We start from the raw sequence: 15,158 nt of genomic DNA, 5'->3' as shown, positions 1-15,158 counted from the left end.
ATTTATCCATCTCCAAGTGGGAAGGTTCCTAAACTTATGTGCAAAGAGTGAGGGAGCATTTGTATGTGTGTCTCTCCGCGTGTCTTCCACTTTACCCCAGAGATCCTAAATTAAAACGTCCTTCTAACCTAGGAAACCCCAGTATTTTTGATTGACATCATCTGCACAATAGTTGTCAGAAAAAACAACATATATTTGCATAATGACACATTTGCAAAAATATGTCACAGTTTGCTACCACTTGCCCTTCCAAGGATTAGAGAATTTTTTCAGTTTACCCTCTCCCAGAAGTTCCCATCCATCCTCTTTTTTTTTTTTTTTTTTTAACTTGGTTGTGAAATCAGTTAACCAAACCGGGAAATTTCTTAGCTCCTCACTTCTGCTTTTGAAGGCCATAAAATAGTGAGGGAGAAACTGGCAGACAGCATACCTCTTGGAGACACAACAGGCCACTCCGGGATTCTATTCTCTCCAGGCAACCTTCATTGTCCAGGTACCACTTTAATTCTTCCTTATGACTAGGTCCTAAGGGAGTCTCTCTCTCTCTCTCTCTCTCTCTCTCTCTCTCTCTCTCTCTCTCTCTCTCTCCCCCACCCACTCTCTCCCTCTCTCCCTCCCTTCCCCTCTCCCTCCCTCCTTCTCTCGGGGCCTGAGGGCTGGGCTTTTTGCACAAATGCCAGATGTACTATAACGCCATAACTTGCAAAATATTGCGGATTAATACTGCTTATCTCGCAGCTGCTGTCTGAGAGCTCAGCATCAAACCTCTGCCCCAGGTCTCCTAATAAATCCACTCCTGGTTTAGGCTTGATTTAGCAAATGCTCTACTCTGGACCCAAAGGATGACTCTTTCACGCATTCACTTATGCGTTCAAAGACTGCTTCTTTGCATGCCTACCAGGTACTAGATGCTGAGGGCAATTCACGTGTGAAGGCAGCCCTCGTGGGGACTGGCGTGGCAAATGGTCACTCATTTTCTCCTCTCTACACAGGTTTCTGAAGCAGCCATGGCAACGGTACCTGAACCCACCAACGAAGTGATGGCTTACTACAGGTCAGTGGGAAAATTGATACCAGTAATGTGAACAGGGCTCCCCTCTCAAGAGTGGAGTGTGTCATCTGAGCTTGAAGACCAGATTTGCCCCACCAAACTGCCTCTTTCAGTGGCAAGCAGGGTTCCAAGGCAAACCTGGTTTAAAGACTAATTTCCCACTATAAGTCTGGCCTTGGGCCCCATAGGCCATCTAGATGTTGCTGCAGGGACAGCCTGCAGAGGGCAAACAGGAAGGAAAGGTGTCAAGTGGACAATACAGGGGATCCCTTGCAACATTTGGCTTAAATGAGACAGAAAGCTCAGATTTTAACTGGGCTGGAAGTTAGGTCTCAGCATCCAACAGAGAGCAACGTGGGTACCTGCCCTGACTCATTTGCTTTTCTATTGCATATCACCACGGAACCTGGCAGCTTCAGGCAGCCCTAAGGAACATGCTGTTTGCAGTTTCCTATTAACGGTGAAGACTGTTTGCAGAGAAGGAAAAATAATCTTGTCCAGGAGACATAATTGAACAATCTCTCTGTTTTTATTACAGTGACGAGAATGACCTGTTATTTGAGGCTGACGGCCCCAAACAGATGAAGGTGAGTCCGTGGGCTTAGCTCCCAACACATGAAGGGGCTCTGACATGGGAAAGACTCAAGGAAAGGGGTCCACCTTGTTCCTATGGAGTTTTGTGTTCAAATGATTTTCTCCTCTTCCAGTGAGACAGACGCAGGCTGGCCACTACGCAGCTCCCACGTCACCACAGTGGTTCACTGAGGCTTGGTGATGGTGGCCATGCTTGCAGAGGGTGAGGGGGAATTACAGTGGAGATAGCGTTTGCTGTGTCATGTTAGGAAGATGGTCCAGGCTCCAACGCAAATTTGATTCTCCTTTTAGAAGAGGCTTTTAGCCCTCAGAGTGATGAAACTACGTTAATCACTTAAGTCACACTCTGAGACCCAGAGAAGATGATCTTGAGAATGAACGTGTCTGCATCCTTTAAGGGTGGAGTTGCTTTTTGCTCCCTGGGGTGGAGCTTATGATAACAGGGCATAGATGATGTACAGAAAAAGTTTAGTTGGGAGTGGCAAGAAAATTATTCACTTGCCAGTGGATCTTGGTCAAGTCATTTTACCCCTCTGATCTTCATCTGAAAAATAAGGCTCATGAGCTGGATGACGTCAGAGACCCTAGCATCCCGCAACCTTCAGTTCTGAAATATTGTCAGCAGGAGCTAAGTCTATCCCAGCAGAGGAGTATTTCTCTGACTCTTTTTTTTTTTTTTTTTTTTTTGCGGTACGCGGGCCCCTCACTGCTGTGCCCTCTCCCGTTGCGGAGCACAGGCTCCAGATGCGCAGGCTTAGCGGCCATGGCTCACGGGCCCAGCCGCTCCGCGGCATGTGGGATCTTCCCGGACCGGGGCACGAACCCGTGTCCCCTGCATCGGCAGGCGGACTCTCAACCACTGCGCCACCACGGAAGCCCTCTGACTCTTATCTTAACGGAGAGCCTTGCTGATGTTCCAGCTGGCTCTTCTCTTCTGTAAGAGGCCTGATAACTTTCCCAGGGTGTCCAGCCATCAGCCCAGCTAATGCACTTGTACAGATTAGCAGGCAGCTACTTCTCTCTTACTTTTTTAGTTCATGACAGCCTCCTCCAGCCTCCTCATCCAGTCTCAGTCTTGTTAAAAGCACATCTCTTTAAAGGTTTTAAAAACAGCGTAACTGGTTTTCTCTGGCCCTGGGTGGGGTGCGACCCAGCCCTCCTCCACTGTCTCTTCCAGGAGCCTGGCTCTCCCTCATCTGGGGCCTCTGCTCTGGGCAGGAACTTATCTCGCACTCAGCTTTCCTCTGCACTGTTATATGTCTCTTTAGCTGTCCTTCAAGCTTTTAAACCATTATCGTGCCTTGGGAGCAACCTCAGTTAAGCCTTAATGCAGTTAGTTATACAGGTTCTCTGAATAAGGTGGAAATGGGAACCTATTTCAGGAATAGTAACCACTTTTAAAGTATTGGCAGGTTATTTATGAGAGAGCATTTGAGAGAAAAAAAAAACTTGTATAGAATAATTGTTGATTGGGCTTCCCTGGTGGCGCAGTGGTTGAGAGTTCGCCTGCCGATGCAGGGCACACGGGTTCGTGCCCCGGTCTGGGAAGATCCCACATGTCGCGGAGCGGCTTGGCCCGTGAGCCATGGCCACTGAGCCTGCGCGTCCGGAGCCTGTGCTCCACAACGGGAGAGACCACAACAGCAAGAGGCCCGCGTACCGCAAAAAAAAGAGAATAATTGTTGATTGAGCATAGATGTATTGCAAATATTATGATCATCATTGCCGTGAAAAATTAACTACATAGTGTTAGTGCATTAGATTTACAAAAATATCAAAAGTGTAAGAAGGTATAAGTTTATAGTTAGGTGAAGCATGTGTAAAAGAGATAAGGTAGAAATGGTATTTATTCTAGAAGAATGCCATATAGGGCATCAGAAAGCCAACGTTTTAGTTTTGGGTCTGCCTCTCTCTTGCCACGTGCCCTTGGGTAAGCCACTTAACCTCTCTGGGCTGCAGAGAGATGAACGTTTATCCTTAGAAGCTCTGTTACCCCCTCCTTCGTCCTCTCTCATGTCAAAACCAGAGTTTTCTGGCACAAGCACCTTCCCACGCTGACTTCCTTATTCTCTCTACAGTGCTGCGTCCAACACCTGGACCTCAGCTCCACGGGAGATGAGAGCATCCACCTGCAAATCTCCCACCAGCTCTACAACAAAAGCTTCAGGCATGTGGTGTCGGTCATCGTGGCTGTGGAGAAGCTGCAGAAGATCCCCTGCTCACAGACCTTCCAGGATGATGGCCTGAGGAGCATCTTTTCACTCATCTTTGAAGAAGGTACCTAACGAGGGCTGAGGGCAGACACGAGATTGCTGGTCATTTCCTTCTCAGAGGCCGTAACCCAACAGTCAACTAAACTTCCCTAAAGCTGAAACCCTTTAAAAGTAGAAGGCCCAGCAGTGAGAGGCAAACAGAGACACCTAGAAACCCAATTAATCGTCTCTTTAGTTGAAACCATTCTTTTTTTTTTTTGTCTTCCATCAGATCGATTTGTTCACTTAAAAGATTTTTTAAGGAATTCTTCTTTACTGAAAGGATGGTGTAACTGGGTAATAGTGCTATTAATCTTAAGAATGGAAGCTTTTCCAGAATATATTCATGGTCACGCATAAAATGGTACCCAAAATGTAACATCTCAAGACACGACTGTATAAAATCCAATTTGGTGATGGTTTTAGTCTCATTTTTAGTTGTTGAAACTATTCTTAAAATAGGACCTTGATAACTACTGATCTTTGCAAAGCACCCAATCATTCTGAGGGCTTTCACTTATGTATCTTCTGCGAGTGTCAGAATATCCCTGTTGGGCCAGTTCTATTGCCGCTGCCACTTTACATAAGTAACTCTATGGCCCATCCACAGCCAGCAATAGAGCTGAGGCTTGAACCCAAATCTTAGGGTGCCAGGCCCAGTGTTCTGACGCACCCCAGCTTCCTGCCCACCAATGTTATAATCAAACTTTGACTATGCGTGCTCAGATATCCTCGGAGGAACCAAATTCTGCTGCTTCACAGCACCAGGCCTGCCCCTCTGAGTTTCCACCTAAACGACGTCTGTGCTCCACATTTTAGAGCCTGTCATCTTTGAAACGTACGACGATGATCTTCTGTGTGACGCGGCTGTGCAGTCGCTGACCTGCAAACTCCAGGACAGAGACCAAAAGTCCCTGGTGCTGTCTAGCCCGTATGTGCTGAAGGCTCTCCACCTCCTCGCACGGGATATGAACCGAGAAGGTACCTGGGGACACCCTGCTTCTTTTCTTGACCTCCTGGTAGCTTGCTAATTCTCTACACTTTCAACAGAGTAGATGATTAAGGCAAATGATCGACAGCAGTGAAATAACATACAATAAAGGATATGTTTTTGTTTGGGTCCTAGCGTTGACACCAGATCGAGTCCCTTAGCGCATTTATTTTTCAGCAAGAGAGGTGACTCTGAGAAATTAGGGGGCTCAAGCACGCTCAGGACCACTGTTCACTCAAGTCATGTGATGGTAGCGCCACGTCAGTGCTTCTTTTAGAAAGGAGTCATTTGATGGACAAGACCTAACCGCCCGTGGGTTCTTTCTTCCTGTTGTTGCAGTTGAAACTAGAATGGTGAGGAGATAATCTGTTCCCCCGCCTCATGCCCAGCCCCGCCCCCTCGCCCCTAACATCTTTCCGGCCCAATACCAGATGGTTCCTTAGAGGGAAACCTTACTGACAAGCAGGAGCTCATATCTCTCGACTGTCACTGGCAATTGTCTCGAGACTGGGGTCCCACGGGTTGTGGGAATCTGCCCAGCACTTTGCCACCGTGGCTGCGGTCCAGGGGGCAGCTGAAAGAAGCAGGCAGTTCTCTTCCAAGGCTGCTGACCTTGGAGAGAGGCATCACTGTGGGAAAGCTTGCTGGTGTGAGCCAAGACAAGACAGCCCTGTTTCTTTAGAATTGCACTGTGAGGGTGACCTTGGGGCCTCCAAGTCAGACAGCTATGACTAAGGGAGATTAAAATGCATGTCTCGGGCTTCCCTGGTGGCGCAGTGGTTGAGAGTCTGCCTGCCGATGCAGGGCACACGGGTTCGTGCCCCAGTCCGGGAAGATCCCACATGCCGCGGAGCGGCTGGGCCCGTGAGCCATGGCCGCTGAGCCTGCGCGTCCGGAGCCTGTGCTCAGCAGCGGGAGAGGCCGCAACAGTGAGAGGCCCGTGTACCGCCAAAAAAAAATGCATGTCTCTCTTTGCAGCCACTTTTCCCAGCTAAGCTCCTTTCCCAAGTTCTTCCCACTTCCTTCTCTACATTCCCGAAACAGATCCGTGCCCGATGTTTTTCCGGGACCCAGCTTTCTCTCTTTTCTCGCTTTTCACGTTGATCAAATTATTGTGCTCTTGTGGATGGACACATCACCCGTCAGGGACAAGATGACTTTCTGCAGTTTCTAAAAACCAGACCCCCTGATTCTTCATTGCCGCTGTGATGAGGCTCTGAGAAGCCCCTAGACCTTCTTTGGGGAAAAACCTGTTTCAACCAACTGAACCTGCTATGATCTGTGAGAAGCCCCATTACCCTGTCTGTTAAGCCATAGGGACCTCGGTGTGGGTTTCCGCAGAGGATGTTAAATTGTAAGAGTCCCTGCAGTGCTGTGTGTCCCTAACCATGAGACCCCTTTCCTCTCCCCAGTGGTTTTCTGCATGAGCTTCGTGCAAGGAGATGAAAGTAATGACAAGATACCTGTGGCCTTAGGCCTCAAGGAAAAGAATCTATACCTGTCTTGTGTGATGAAAGGCGATAGGCCCATCCTGCAGCTGGAGGTGAGTGGGTACCAGGGGCTGAAGGCCCTTCTCAGGCTCCTCTGAAGGACGCCTAGCCATCACTTTCTTCCAAGACAACTACCTCTTCCCCTTAGAAACTCTGGGAGCAGATCTACTTGATAATTTTGCATAGATGTAAATAAGTTTAATGTAAGTGTTAAATGCATGCAACTTTCACTCCCACCACAGAAAATTAAATCATTATGTAGATGTTCTTGTGTCTTGCCATTGTGACCACCCAACAGATCATACAGTGCTAGGGTTGCTCCACTTGTTAGATGACGTTTTGGGAACTTAATCTGCTCAGGGGACCAGTCACCTGTCATCATTTCCAACCCTCTCCCAAAATCACACCTCCCCTCACCCGCTTTCCCAGCAAAAGCTTCATTTCCAAGCTGAAGTCATTCTAGCCACAGGGCCATGAGGAAAATACAGCAAAGTCCCTGCAAACAGATACGCCTAGGAGCTTTAATCTGATTTTCACTTTTGAAAAACATTCCCACCTAGCATTTGATGCTAAGTTTCAGAAGAGGATAAGGGACACCTTCAGTCACCACATAGAAACCTGGGGTCTCAAAGATAACTCAGGAGTCTGGCTCCTGGGCCTGTGACCTTCGTATCCATTTTCTCTCTAGCCGACCCAGAGAATATCTTTGTCCAGATCAGAGTAGAGCGTCTGTGTCCCTGCCCTCATGAAAATGTTTATTTCTGTTTTGCTGCAGGAGGTAGATCCCAAAACTTACCCAAAGTGGAAGATGGAAAAGCGATTTGTCTTCAACAAGACAGAAATCAAGAATAGCGTCGAATTTGAATCTGCCCTGTACCCCAACTGGTACATCAGCACCTCTCAAGCAGAAGAAAAGCCCATCTTCCTAGGACGTTCCAAAGGCGGCCATGATATAACTGACTTCACCATGGAAATCATCTCTCCCTAAAGGAAGCTGTACCCAGAGTCCATATGGGCTGAATGACCCTGAGGGCTAGCAGAAGGGGAATCGAAGAGCATGGCTGCAGCCTGAACTTCACTGTTGTCTAATCAATGCCCAACTTCCCTCCGTATATTCGTGCTACGAGACCTCCTGCCCACCAGCCGGCGGGAATAACCCCACTCTTCCCACGCTGCTTCTGCGCGTCCTCAGACCCCAACCACTGAGCCAGCCCTCTCTCACCTCTTCCACTCACTCAAAGCCAGCCTGGCAGAAACCATGGCACACTAGGTTCAGAGAAATCCTATGTCCTTTGCACACAGCTTCTGATGAGTGACCATTTAATTATTTATTTATTTATTTATTGATGGGTTAATCTATATAATTTAATTCAAGGGGGCCAAGAAACAGCAGAGTCTGTGAAAAATCCTAGTCTTCTATATCTATGGAACCAATTTCATTTGGGCTAGTGTGCCGTCTTTATATCAAGTCCTTTCACTAAGCCTGAAAATATTTAAGCTCAGATCATTTCAAAAGGAATATTTATGAATGAGGAAGGATGATCAGATTGTTCAATGATTTTGAAATAAAGTTCACTGAAAACAAATGTTTTGCCACGTGGTCATTGACTTGTCTTGGATCTGACATAGAAGAGTCAAGGTAAATGGGGCCATGAGCATCCTCCTTGGGGACTCAGAAGCTCATTCCTCATCACTGAATGCGAGATACTTAGGAACATCACTGGCCAGAAAAGACCAGCCTTGATACCTCTCCCTTTCGTTTCTATTGTTCATCAAAAGTATATCTGGTGGGCTTCCGTGGTGGCGCTGTGGTTGAGAGTCCGCCTGCCGATGCAGGGGACACGGGTTCGTGCCCCGGTCCGGGAAGATCCCACATGCCGCGGAGCGGCTGGGCCCGTGAGCCATGGCCGCTGAGCCAGCGCGTCCGGAGCCTGTGCTCCGCAACGGGAGAGGCCACAACAATGAGAGGCCCGCGTACCGCAAAAAAAAAAAAAAAAAAAGAACAGGAGGGCCTTCTCTGGTGGTCCAGTGGTTAAGACTCTGCTTTTCCACTGCAGGGGGCATGGGTTCAATCCCTCGCATGCCGCGCGGTGCAGCCTAATAAATAAATAAGAACAAGAGGCAGTGTTTATAGGGTGCTAGCTTTTATGTAACAAACAGCAGAAGAAAATAAGGCAGTCCTTTCCAAGGTCTTTTATCTGATTTCGAAAATTCTGGAAGATATGTAAGAAATTTAAAAAGTAGCCGTGAGGGGTTGGGGAATAAGATACAAGGGGATAAGGGTGGGAGCAAGACATTTCTTTTAATACTTTTTATATTGTTTGATTCTTGAATCATGTGACTATATTATGTATTCAAATAAAATAGTGTTTTTTTTTAAAGCCGGCAGGGCCGCACCCCCAGCTCGGTCTGCTTCCTAACTGCAGTACAAAAGGATGGGATGGCTATGAGAAACAAGTATCCAAGTGGTACCCATCCTCAACATGTAACAGGGTTCCTGGGAGGCGGGGAGCTGCTTTGGGGAGAAAGCAGAGGTGCCCCTGGGAGCCCCAGCAGTGATACAATCCCCTTTCCTTGGTTCAGTGGTACAATTCCACCCACCTCTCTGAGGTCCAAAAGGGAAGACACACCAGCCAAAATGACAAAGTGTGAAGGCGCCTCACCTCATAAGGAAGCCAGATTATGAAGCATCTCTGTGAGAGAAAATTCGTACCTCCATTTTGGAGAAAACATTGACAGTGTCTAATTTATTTCTAACATGACTTACTGTTCCACTATTTGATGTCTTCCCTAAAGAAACAAATTTCAGGAGGTTTACTTTAGAATTGTTTAGGAAAAGTGTAACAGAATAAGCTGGAGACAACCTAAAGGTCCTTTGGTAGGAAAAAGTTTAAATAAAATGGCAAATTAAAAAGAAAAAGAGAGCTCTGAAATGGAAAGAGATCCAGGCAAATCACTGTGAGAAAAAGTCAAGTTGCAGAACAATAAGGACAAAATGATACCATTTACATAAAAGAAAAAAACACTGCCCATCCAAAATGCATAGCCATGTGCTTCTAAGATCATGGAAAGCAGAGAGGTCTGGAAGAGTATGGACTGAACTGAAAATAGCGGTTACTTGAGGTGGGATGGGGCCGGGAGGGGGTCGTCAAGAGGAACTCTAGCTTTATTTATAAAGTTTGAATTTTTTTACAAGATGACTATATTCATGAATTACATATATATACATTTTAATCTTTTGCATTAAAATATTCAATTTGAAATGTGTTTCAATTCCTGGACCTGAGCCAAACACTAAAATAGATCTTCCAAGGGCTGTTCGATTCCTGGTTTGGGACCAAATTATTTCCCTGGGAACAGCTCTCCTTTCTCTACACTGGGTAGCCTTATCCTGGAAAAGAAAAATGGCCTGTTTCTAAATGGAAAGGGTCAGATGGTTGAAGTGAGGAGAGGCAGTGCCCTCCCCATGCCCACACTTCACCCAGCCCAGGAAACACAACCAGAAGTATGAAGGCTCTCCAATGGGCTGGGACATCAGTTCGTCTGCACCACAGCAGCACAGCTCTGACCAGCTTTCAAGGAGATCCCATCCACGTACTTGGAGAGTAAGAGGTCGGCGCTTCTGAATTTGACTTGATGTCTTGGATTCTGTGTCAGGCAGACATTAGGATTAGGGTGTGGCTCATCCCATAAGCTTGGACTGCAGTAAGCAGGTGAGGGAAGGTAAGTGATGCAATGGTGGGTGGGAGCATACCTTGTCTGAAGGACAGGTTAGGAGTGGGTGGCTGCCACAACGTCCTGGTCAGAGGGGCAAGGGTAAGTCCGTGGGCCTTCTGTGCAGACCTCCTCCCCACCCCATTCCTCACTCCCCAGTACAGACTTGCTGAACTACCCACAACCATCTGATTCAGCTGGACGCCGGGGTGAGGATGACCTAGAGAACTGGTAAGATGCCCGCCCAGGGGTGTGGGACCACATCTTGCCTCCTAAATTGGCAGTTTGGAAGCAAGCCAAGTGATTCAATTTTCTACCTGGGAAGTCCAGAAACACTGCTTGGCTTATTTGTATAAGCATGACTGTTTGCTTACACAAGAATCATGAAAATTCACATCCCTCTCTGAAAGCAGGTTGTAAAACCATGAAACGCAGCAAATGTACCAGGAAAAGTTGGACAGGAAGGGGCAAGGAGGGTGCCTGGGACCTGGGCCACCTTCTCTAATCAGGGACATCACTGTCTCTGAGAATATTTTCCCTTCTTGCAAATGGGGCAGCTAGAGACAGAGAGGTCCAGGTTGTCCTGGGCAGGTGGGGCCCTCTGGGAACTAAGGTGGGAATTGTGACAGTTATTCGGCCACTCCCTTCCAAGTCTTGAGTTTCCCCACAGGTGGTTTGAAAGGGCCAATGCTTCTCTTTCTCTCCAGCCCCTCACCTCCAGTACCTGCACCCCAATCCCACCAGCCCTCGGAGACAAAAGGTATGAAATCCTTCATCCGCCAGGGATCAGGTGGGCCGAGGGAGTCCCAGCCACTGCCTGAGTGTCCTGAGGCTATAAGTCAACCTGAAGAAGCACCAGCCAGAAGGGGCCACAGTGTTCACGTGTGAATGTTGGGTTTGGTTCAGTCCTTGGACCAGAAGGATCCAGGAGCTATGGTTTGGCTTTAAAGGAAAATATATCAGGAACACCTGGAAGAGATGTCAAACTTGGAAGGTGAGCCTCACTGCCCTCCCACCCTTGGGGGTGAGACCCTTGTCCCAAGTAGGTAATGTCCTCCTGCTGCACCGTCCACTGTCAGCCTCACTACCAGAGCAGCAAGTCCAGTTCCCTTCCCAAAAGGCCTCCCAGGGCCGTAATCCTGGTGGAATGTTAGTCTTCCAATATTTTAGCTTACATGCTGAAACCAAGCAGAACCCTTTGGGGCTCACATTTAACACAACATTGTAAATCAACTGTACTTCGATTTTAAAAAATCTACGAGGGACATTGTAGGTCACTCCAGCCTCCTTTCCACTACTCATGGGGCTGCTGCCCTGGTGCTGTGTTCACTGGACTGGTTGAATGGGCCAAGAGTGACAGCCTCATGTCAGGGTGTCAGGTGATGGCAGTGACAACACCTAATCAAATTCTGCTGCACAGTGAGGGGGAGAAGGCTGAAGTGGAGGCCTGGGGCCACTCTGACCTCTGGCTTCTTTTCTTCATCTGTAATGATGGGGGTGGCCTACAGCCATATTAAAAAAAAATGATGGGGGTGCAGGGAGATCTAGCATCTGTGGTTCAGTTCATCATCAGTGATAGGAAAGTAGCTTAGCTTTCTTAGGATAGAGAATAAGGGGTGGGTGCACTGAGAGGTGCTGGTTTATGTGAGCTGGTCAGGGAAGGTGGCTTGAGCAGAGATGTAGGGAGGGTGCAGATCTTGCAAAGATCTGGGGAGACAGCATGCCAAGGGGAGGTAGCACACAGCTGTAAATGGGCTTGGCGTGTATGAGGTATAGGAAAGGGAAAATTTTTCCTCTACCCTTCCAGGTTCTTTTCGGCTGGGCTAACAATGAAATTGACCTAAAACATCAACCGGAGAAAAACAACTGAATTTAATTTCACATATACAGGAACTCCAAAGATATGAGGCTCAAAGAAGTGACCAAAGTAGGCAGCTTTTATACCTTTTAGACAAAGAAAATGTGTGAAAATTGGACAAAACAGAGGGGTTTTTGCTTGGGGCAGCAGATTACTGACATAACAAAATTTGTTTGTTTCTACATCTTTCTTGGCCTTGAATTCCCTGTCTCTGGCCATAAAGATGTCTCCTATCCTTCTGCTGTAGGTAGGATATCTTTCCGTGGGAGATTCATTTCCTGTTTTTGGGGGGACAAAAGAGGGTCAGATCCTTCTTCTTGCACCAGCTGTTTCCAAAGTAACTTTAATTCAAAATAGTCAATATAGCAAAGTGGCATATTTGGAGGCAGCCTGCTTTGAACCCCATCAGTTGCAGAGTAAGTAGGCCGATGTGGTGGAAGCAGAGTGAGCAAAGGAGAGAGGGCTGGAGAGGAGGATGCAGGGACGGGGCAGGCAAGGGCCAGGTCTCTGTGTAAGGAGTTTGGACTTACTGTGTTTTGCAAAGCATCCTACACACGGAAGGGATGACCTCATAGAAGTTTTATCACTCTTGCTGTTGTGTGAAGAATGGACCCTGGGGGCAGGAGGAGAGGGTGTCAAGAACGAAAGCAGAAAGACCAGTTGGGAGGCTGTGGCAATGAACTACACAGGAGACAATGGTACCTTGGACTAGGGTAATAGCAGAGAAGGTGAGAAGGGAGGTGTTCTGGGCATTGTGACAGCAGAACTGGCTGACAGAGTAAATGTGGGAGGTAAAGGAAAGAGAGCAATCAAGGGGCACTCACAGGTTGAGAGCTGATTAACTGGGCAAATGGGGGTATTTAACAGAAATGGGGAAGACTTGGGAAGGGACAAGTATCATATTGGGGGGAGGGGATTCTCCAAAAGTCCTGCTTTGGCCAAGTTTCATTTGAGATATATATTAGACATCCATGAGGATATAAAATTGGAATCTCGGGGCTCCCCTGGTGGCTCAGTGGTTGAGAGTCCGCCTGCCGGTGCAGGGGACGCGGGTTCGTGCCCTGGTCCGGGAAGATCCCACATGCCCCGGAGCGGCTGGGCCCGTGAGCCATGGCCGCTGAGCCTGGCGTCCGGAGCCTGTGCTCCGCAGCGGGAGAGGCCATAGCGGTGAGAGGCCCGCGTACCGGAAAAAAAAAAAAAAATTGGAATCTCCCCTGAGATTCAGATTCAGGAGTAACTGGCAAGTAGAAGGCATAGAATACCATGGATCACATGAGAATACCTACCAAGAGTGTGTAGATAGAAAAGAGAGAATGGCCAAAGACTGAGCCTGGGGCGCTACGAAAGAGGTTGGAAGGAAGAAATGGAGCCGTCAAAGGAGACTGAGGACAAGTAAAAAGTGAGGGAAGAGAAAAATCAGGATGGGGGGAGGATGGCGGGAAAAAAACAAGTAATGGAGAAGGAGGTCCACCAGGCCCAATGATGCTGAGAGGCTGAGGACATGAGGGCCTGGCCACTGGATTTGGTGAGAAAGAGGTGGTATGTGGCCATAACAAAAGCGAGGACAAAGCTGAGGACAAAAGTGTGATTGCGATGGGTTCCAGTGAAAGGCGAGCAAGTGAGCCAGTGAGTAGACGAGGCTCCTTTGAGTAATTTTGCAGTAAAATAAAAGTGAGAGCGAGGGGGACAGAGAAATGCCATGGTAGCTGGAGGGGACTGTGGGATCAAAAGCGGATTTTTATGTTCAAGATGAGAGTTGTTATAGTGCATCAGTCAGTAGGAGGGAGAGAGGAAGAGGATCAGAAAAGCCAAAGCCTTGGGTGTCCCGTAGGGGAGGTGATGCTGGGCAGTGATGTGCATGGGAACAGATGCAAGTAGGTCAATAATTCCTGGGATAGAAATACGAGGCAGCTCTTTCCTGACTGCTCCCATCTTCTTTTTTTCTTTTTTCTTTTTTTTTTTTTTTTTGCGGTACGCGGGCCTCTCACTGTCATGGCCTCTCCCGTTGCGGAGCACAGGCTCCGGACGCGCAGGCTCAGTGGCCATGGCTCACGGGCCCAGCTGCTCCGCGGCATGTGGGATCTTCCCGGACCGGGGCACGAACCCGTGTCCCCCGCATCGACAGGCGGACTCTCAACCACTGCGCCACCAGGGAAGCCCTGCTCCCATCTTCTGAATGAGACAGCTCAGAGTGCTCAGTGATGCTAGCCGTCCAGGTCCTTGAGGTTGTTAATCCTGCCCAGTCTGGGTTCTCCTCTCTTGAACAGGACGATTCTCAACTGCTTCTCAGGTCAAACAGGCTGAGCCGCCCCAGCCGCTGTCATCTTCTGCCAAACTCGAAACGCTATTGTGCTTTACCATCAACCCCTTTAAGGTCTTACTGGCTCCCAGAAGAGTCTGAAAGGCATCTCCCCCTTATTCATTATTACACGACGGCTGTGAGCATTGGCCATCACAGGCAATAAATGCATAAGAATTTATTCCATTGCAGGCATAAGAACGCTGAGATTTTAAAGTACCTATTAATCAATACAATGAGTACAGAGTTGCAGTCATCAGGGAACATTAGGGAAAAAATCAGGTAGTACAGAAATTAGTTGAGTCTGATAAAACAATGAGAGATATTAACTACAATCCGGACAAGAGGCAAGACTATCTATCTACAACAGGTGGTGAAAGGTTGAAAGCGGTTAAGATAAAAATTGCGTAAGGGGGCTCCCCTGGTGGCGCAGTGGTTGAGAGTCCGCCTGCCGATGCAGGGGACGCGGGTTCGTGCCCCGGTCCGGGAAGATCCCACATGCCTCGGAGCGGCTGGGCCCGTGAGCCACGGCTGCTAAGCCTGCGCGTCCGGAGCCTGTGGTCCGCAACGGGAGAGGCCACAACAGTGAGAGGCCCGCATACCGCAAAAAAAAAAAAAAAAAAATTGCGTAAGGATGCCATTTGAAAGACGTCCATGGGACTTAGTTGTGACATCAACTCACAGCTAAAAAGCCTGGTCCGAAGGCTTCCCTCTGACTCAGCAACCTGCATCCAACACTAAGGGTTGACTGAGTGTGTCACCCTGTGGTTTGCGTCAAGAGTTATCCAAGAGGCCACTAACCCTGTCTCAGATTCTCAAGCCAGTAGCCCAAGTCAAGTTGCTAAATCTTTGACGCAGGAAACTCAGGGTCAGAATCTTTGATCTAGGAGCCTACTGAGATAGTTCATC

At 48.1% G+C, this 15,158-nt stretch overlaps 1 protein-coding gene across 1 annotated transcript; it reads left to right on the top strand.

Moving 5' to 3' along the window:
- Positions 1-360: 360 nt before the first annotated feature.
- IL1B (interleukin 1 beta) lies at positions 361-7,948 on the top strand. Its single transcript, XM_030837387.3, has 7 exons — positions 361-493; positions 993-1,054; positions 1,590-1,638; positions 3,724-3,922; positions 4,717-4,878; positions 6,301-6,431; positions 7,154-7,948. Exons 2-7 carry the CDS (start codon positions 1,008-1,010, stop codon positions 7,364-7,366), a joined length of 801 nt encoding a protein of 266 aa, XP_030693247.2. The 5' UTR covers positions 361-493; positions 993-1,007; the 3' UTR covers positions 7,367-7,948.
- The last annotated feature ends 7,210 nt before the right edge of the window (positions 7,949-15,158 follow it).

The sequence above is a fragment of the Globicephala melas genome, chromosome 12 (genome assembly GCF_963455315.2).
Source record: "Globicephala melas chromosome 12, mGloMel1.2, whole genome shotgun sequence".
Lineage (NCBI taxonomy): Eukaryota > Metazoa > Chordata > Mammalia > Artiodactyla > Delphinidae > Globicephala > Globicephala melas.
The sequence above is the reverse complement of the archived record's forward strand: the minus strand, read 5'-3'. Positions and strand labels throughout refer to the sequence as shown.

Bases quoted from the DNA above. Each gene is read 5' to 3' on its own strand.
- IL1B (XM_030837387.3), top strand. From the start codon at position 1,008: ATGGCAACGGTACCTGAACCCACCAACGAAGTGATGGCTTACTACAG. The intron at 1,639-3,723 runs GTGAGTCCGTGG...TTCTCTCTACAG, and splicing joins ACGGCCCCAAACAGATGAAG to TGCTGCGTCCAACACCTGGA. The intron at 3,923-4,716 runs GTACCTAACGAG...TCCACATTTTAG, and splicing joins TTCACTCATCTTTGAAGAAG to AGCCTGTCATCTTTGAAACG.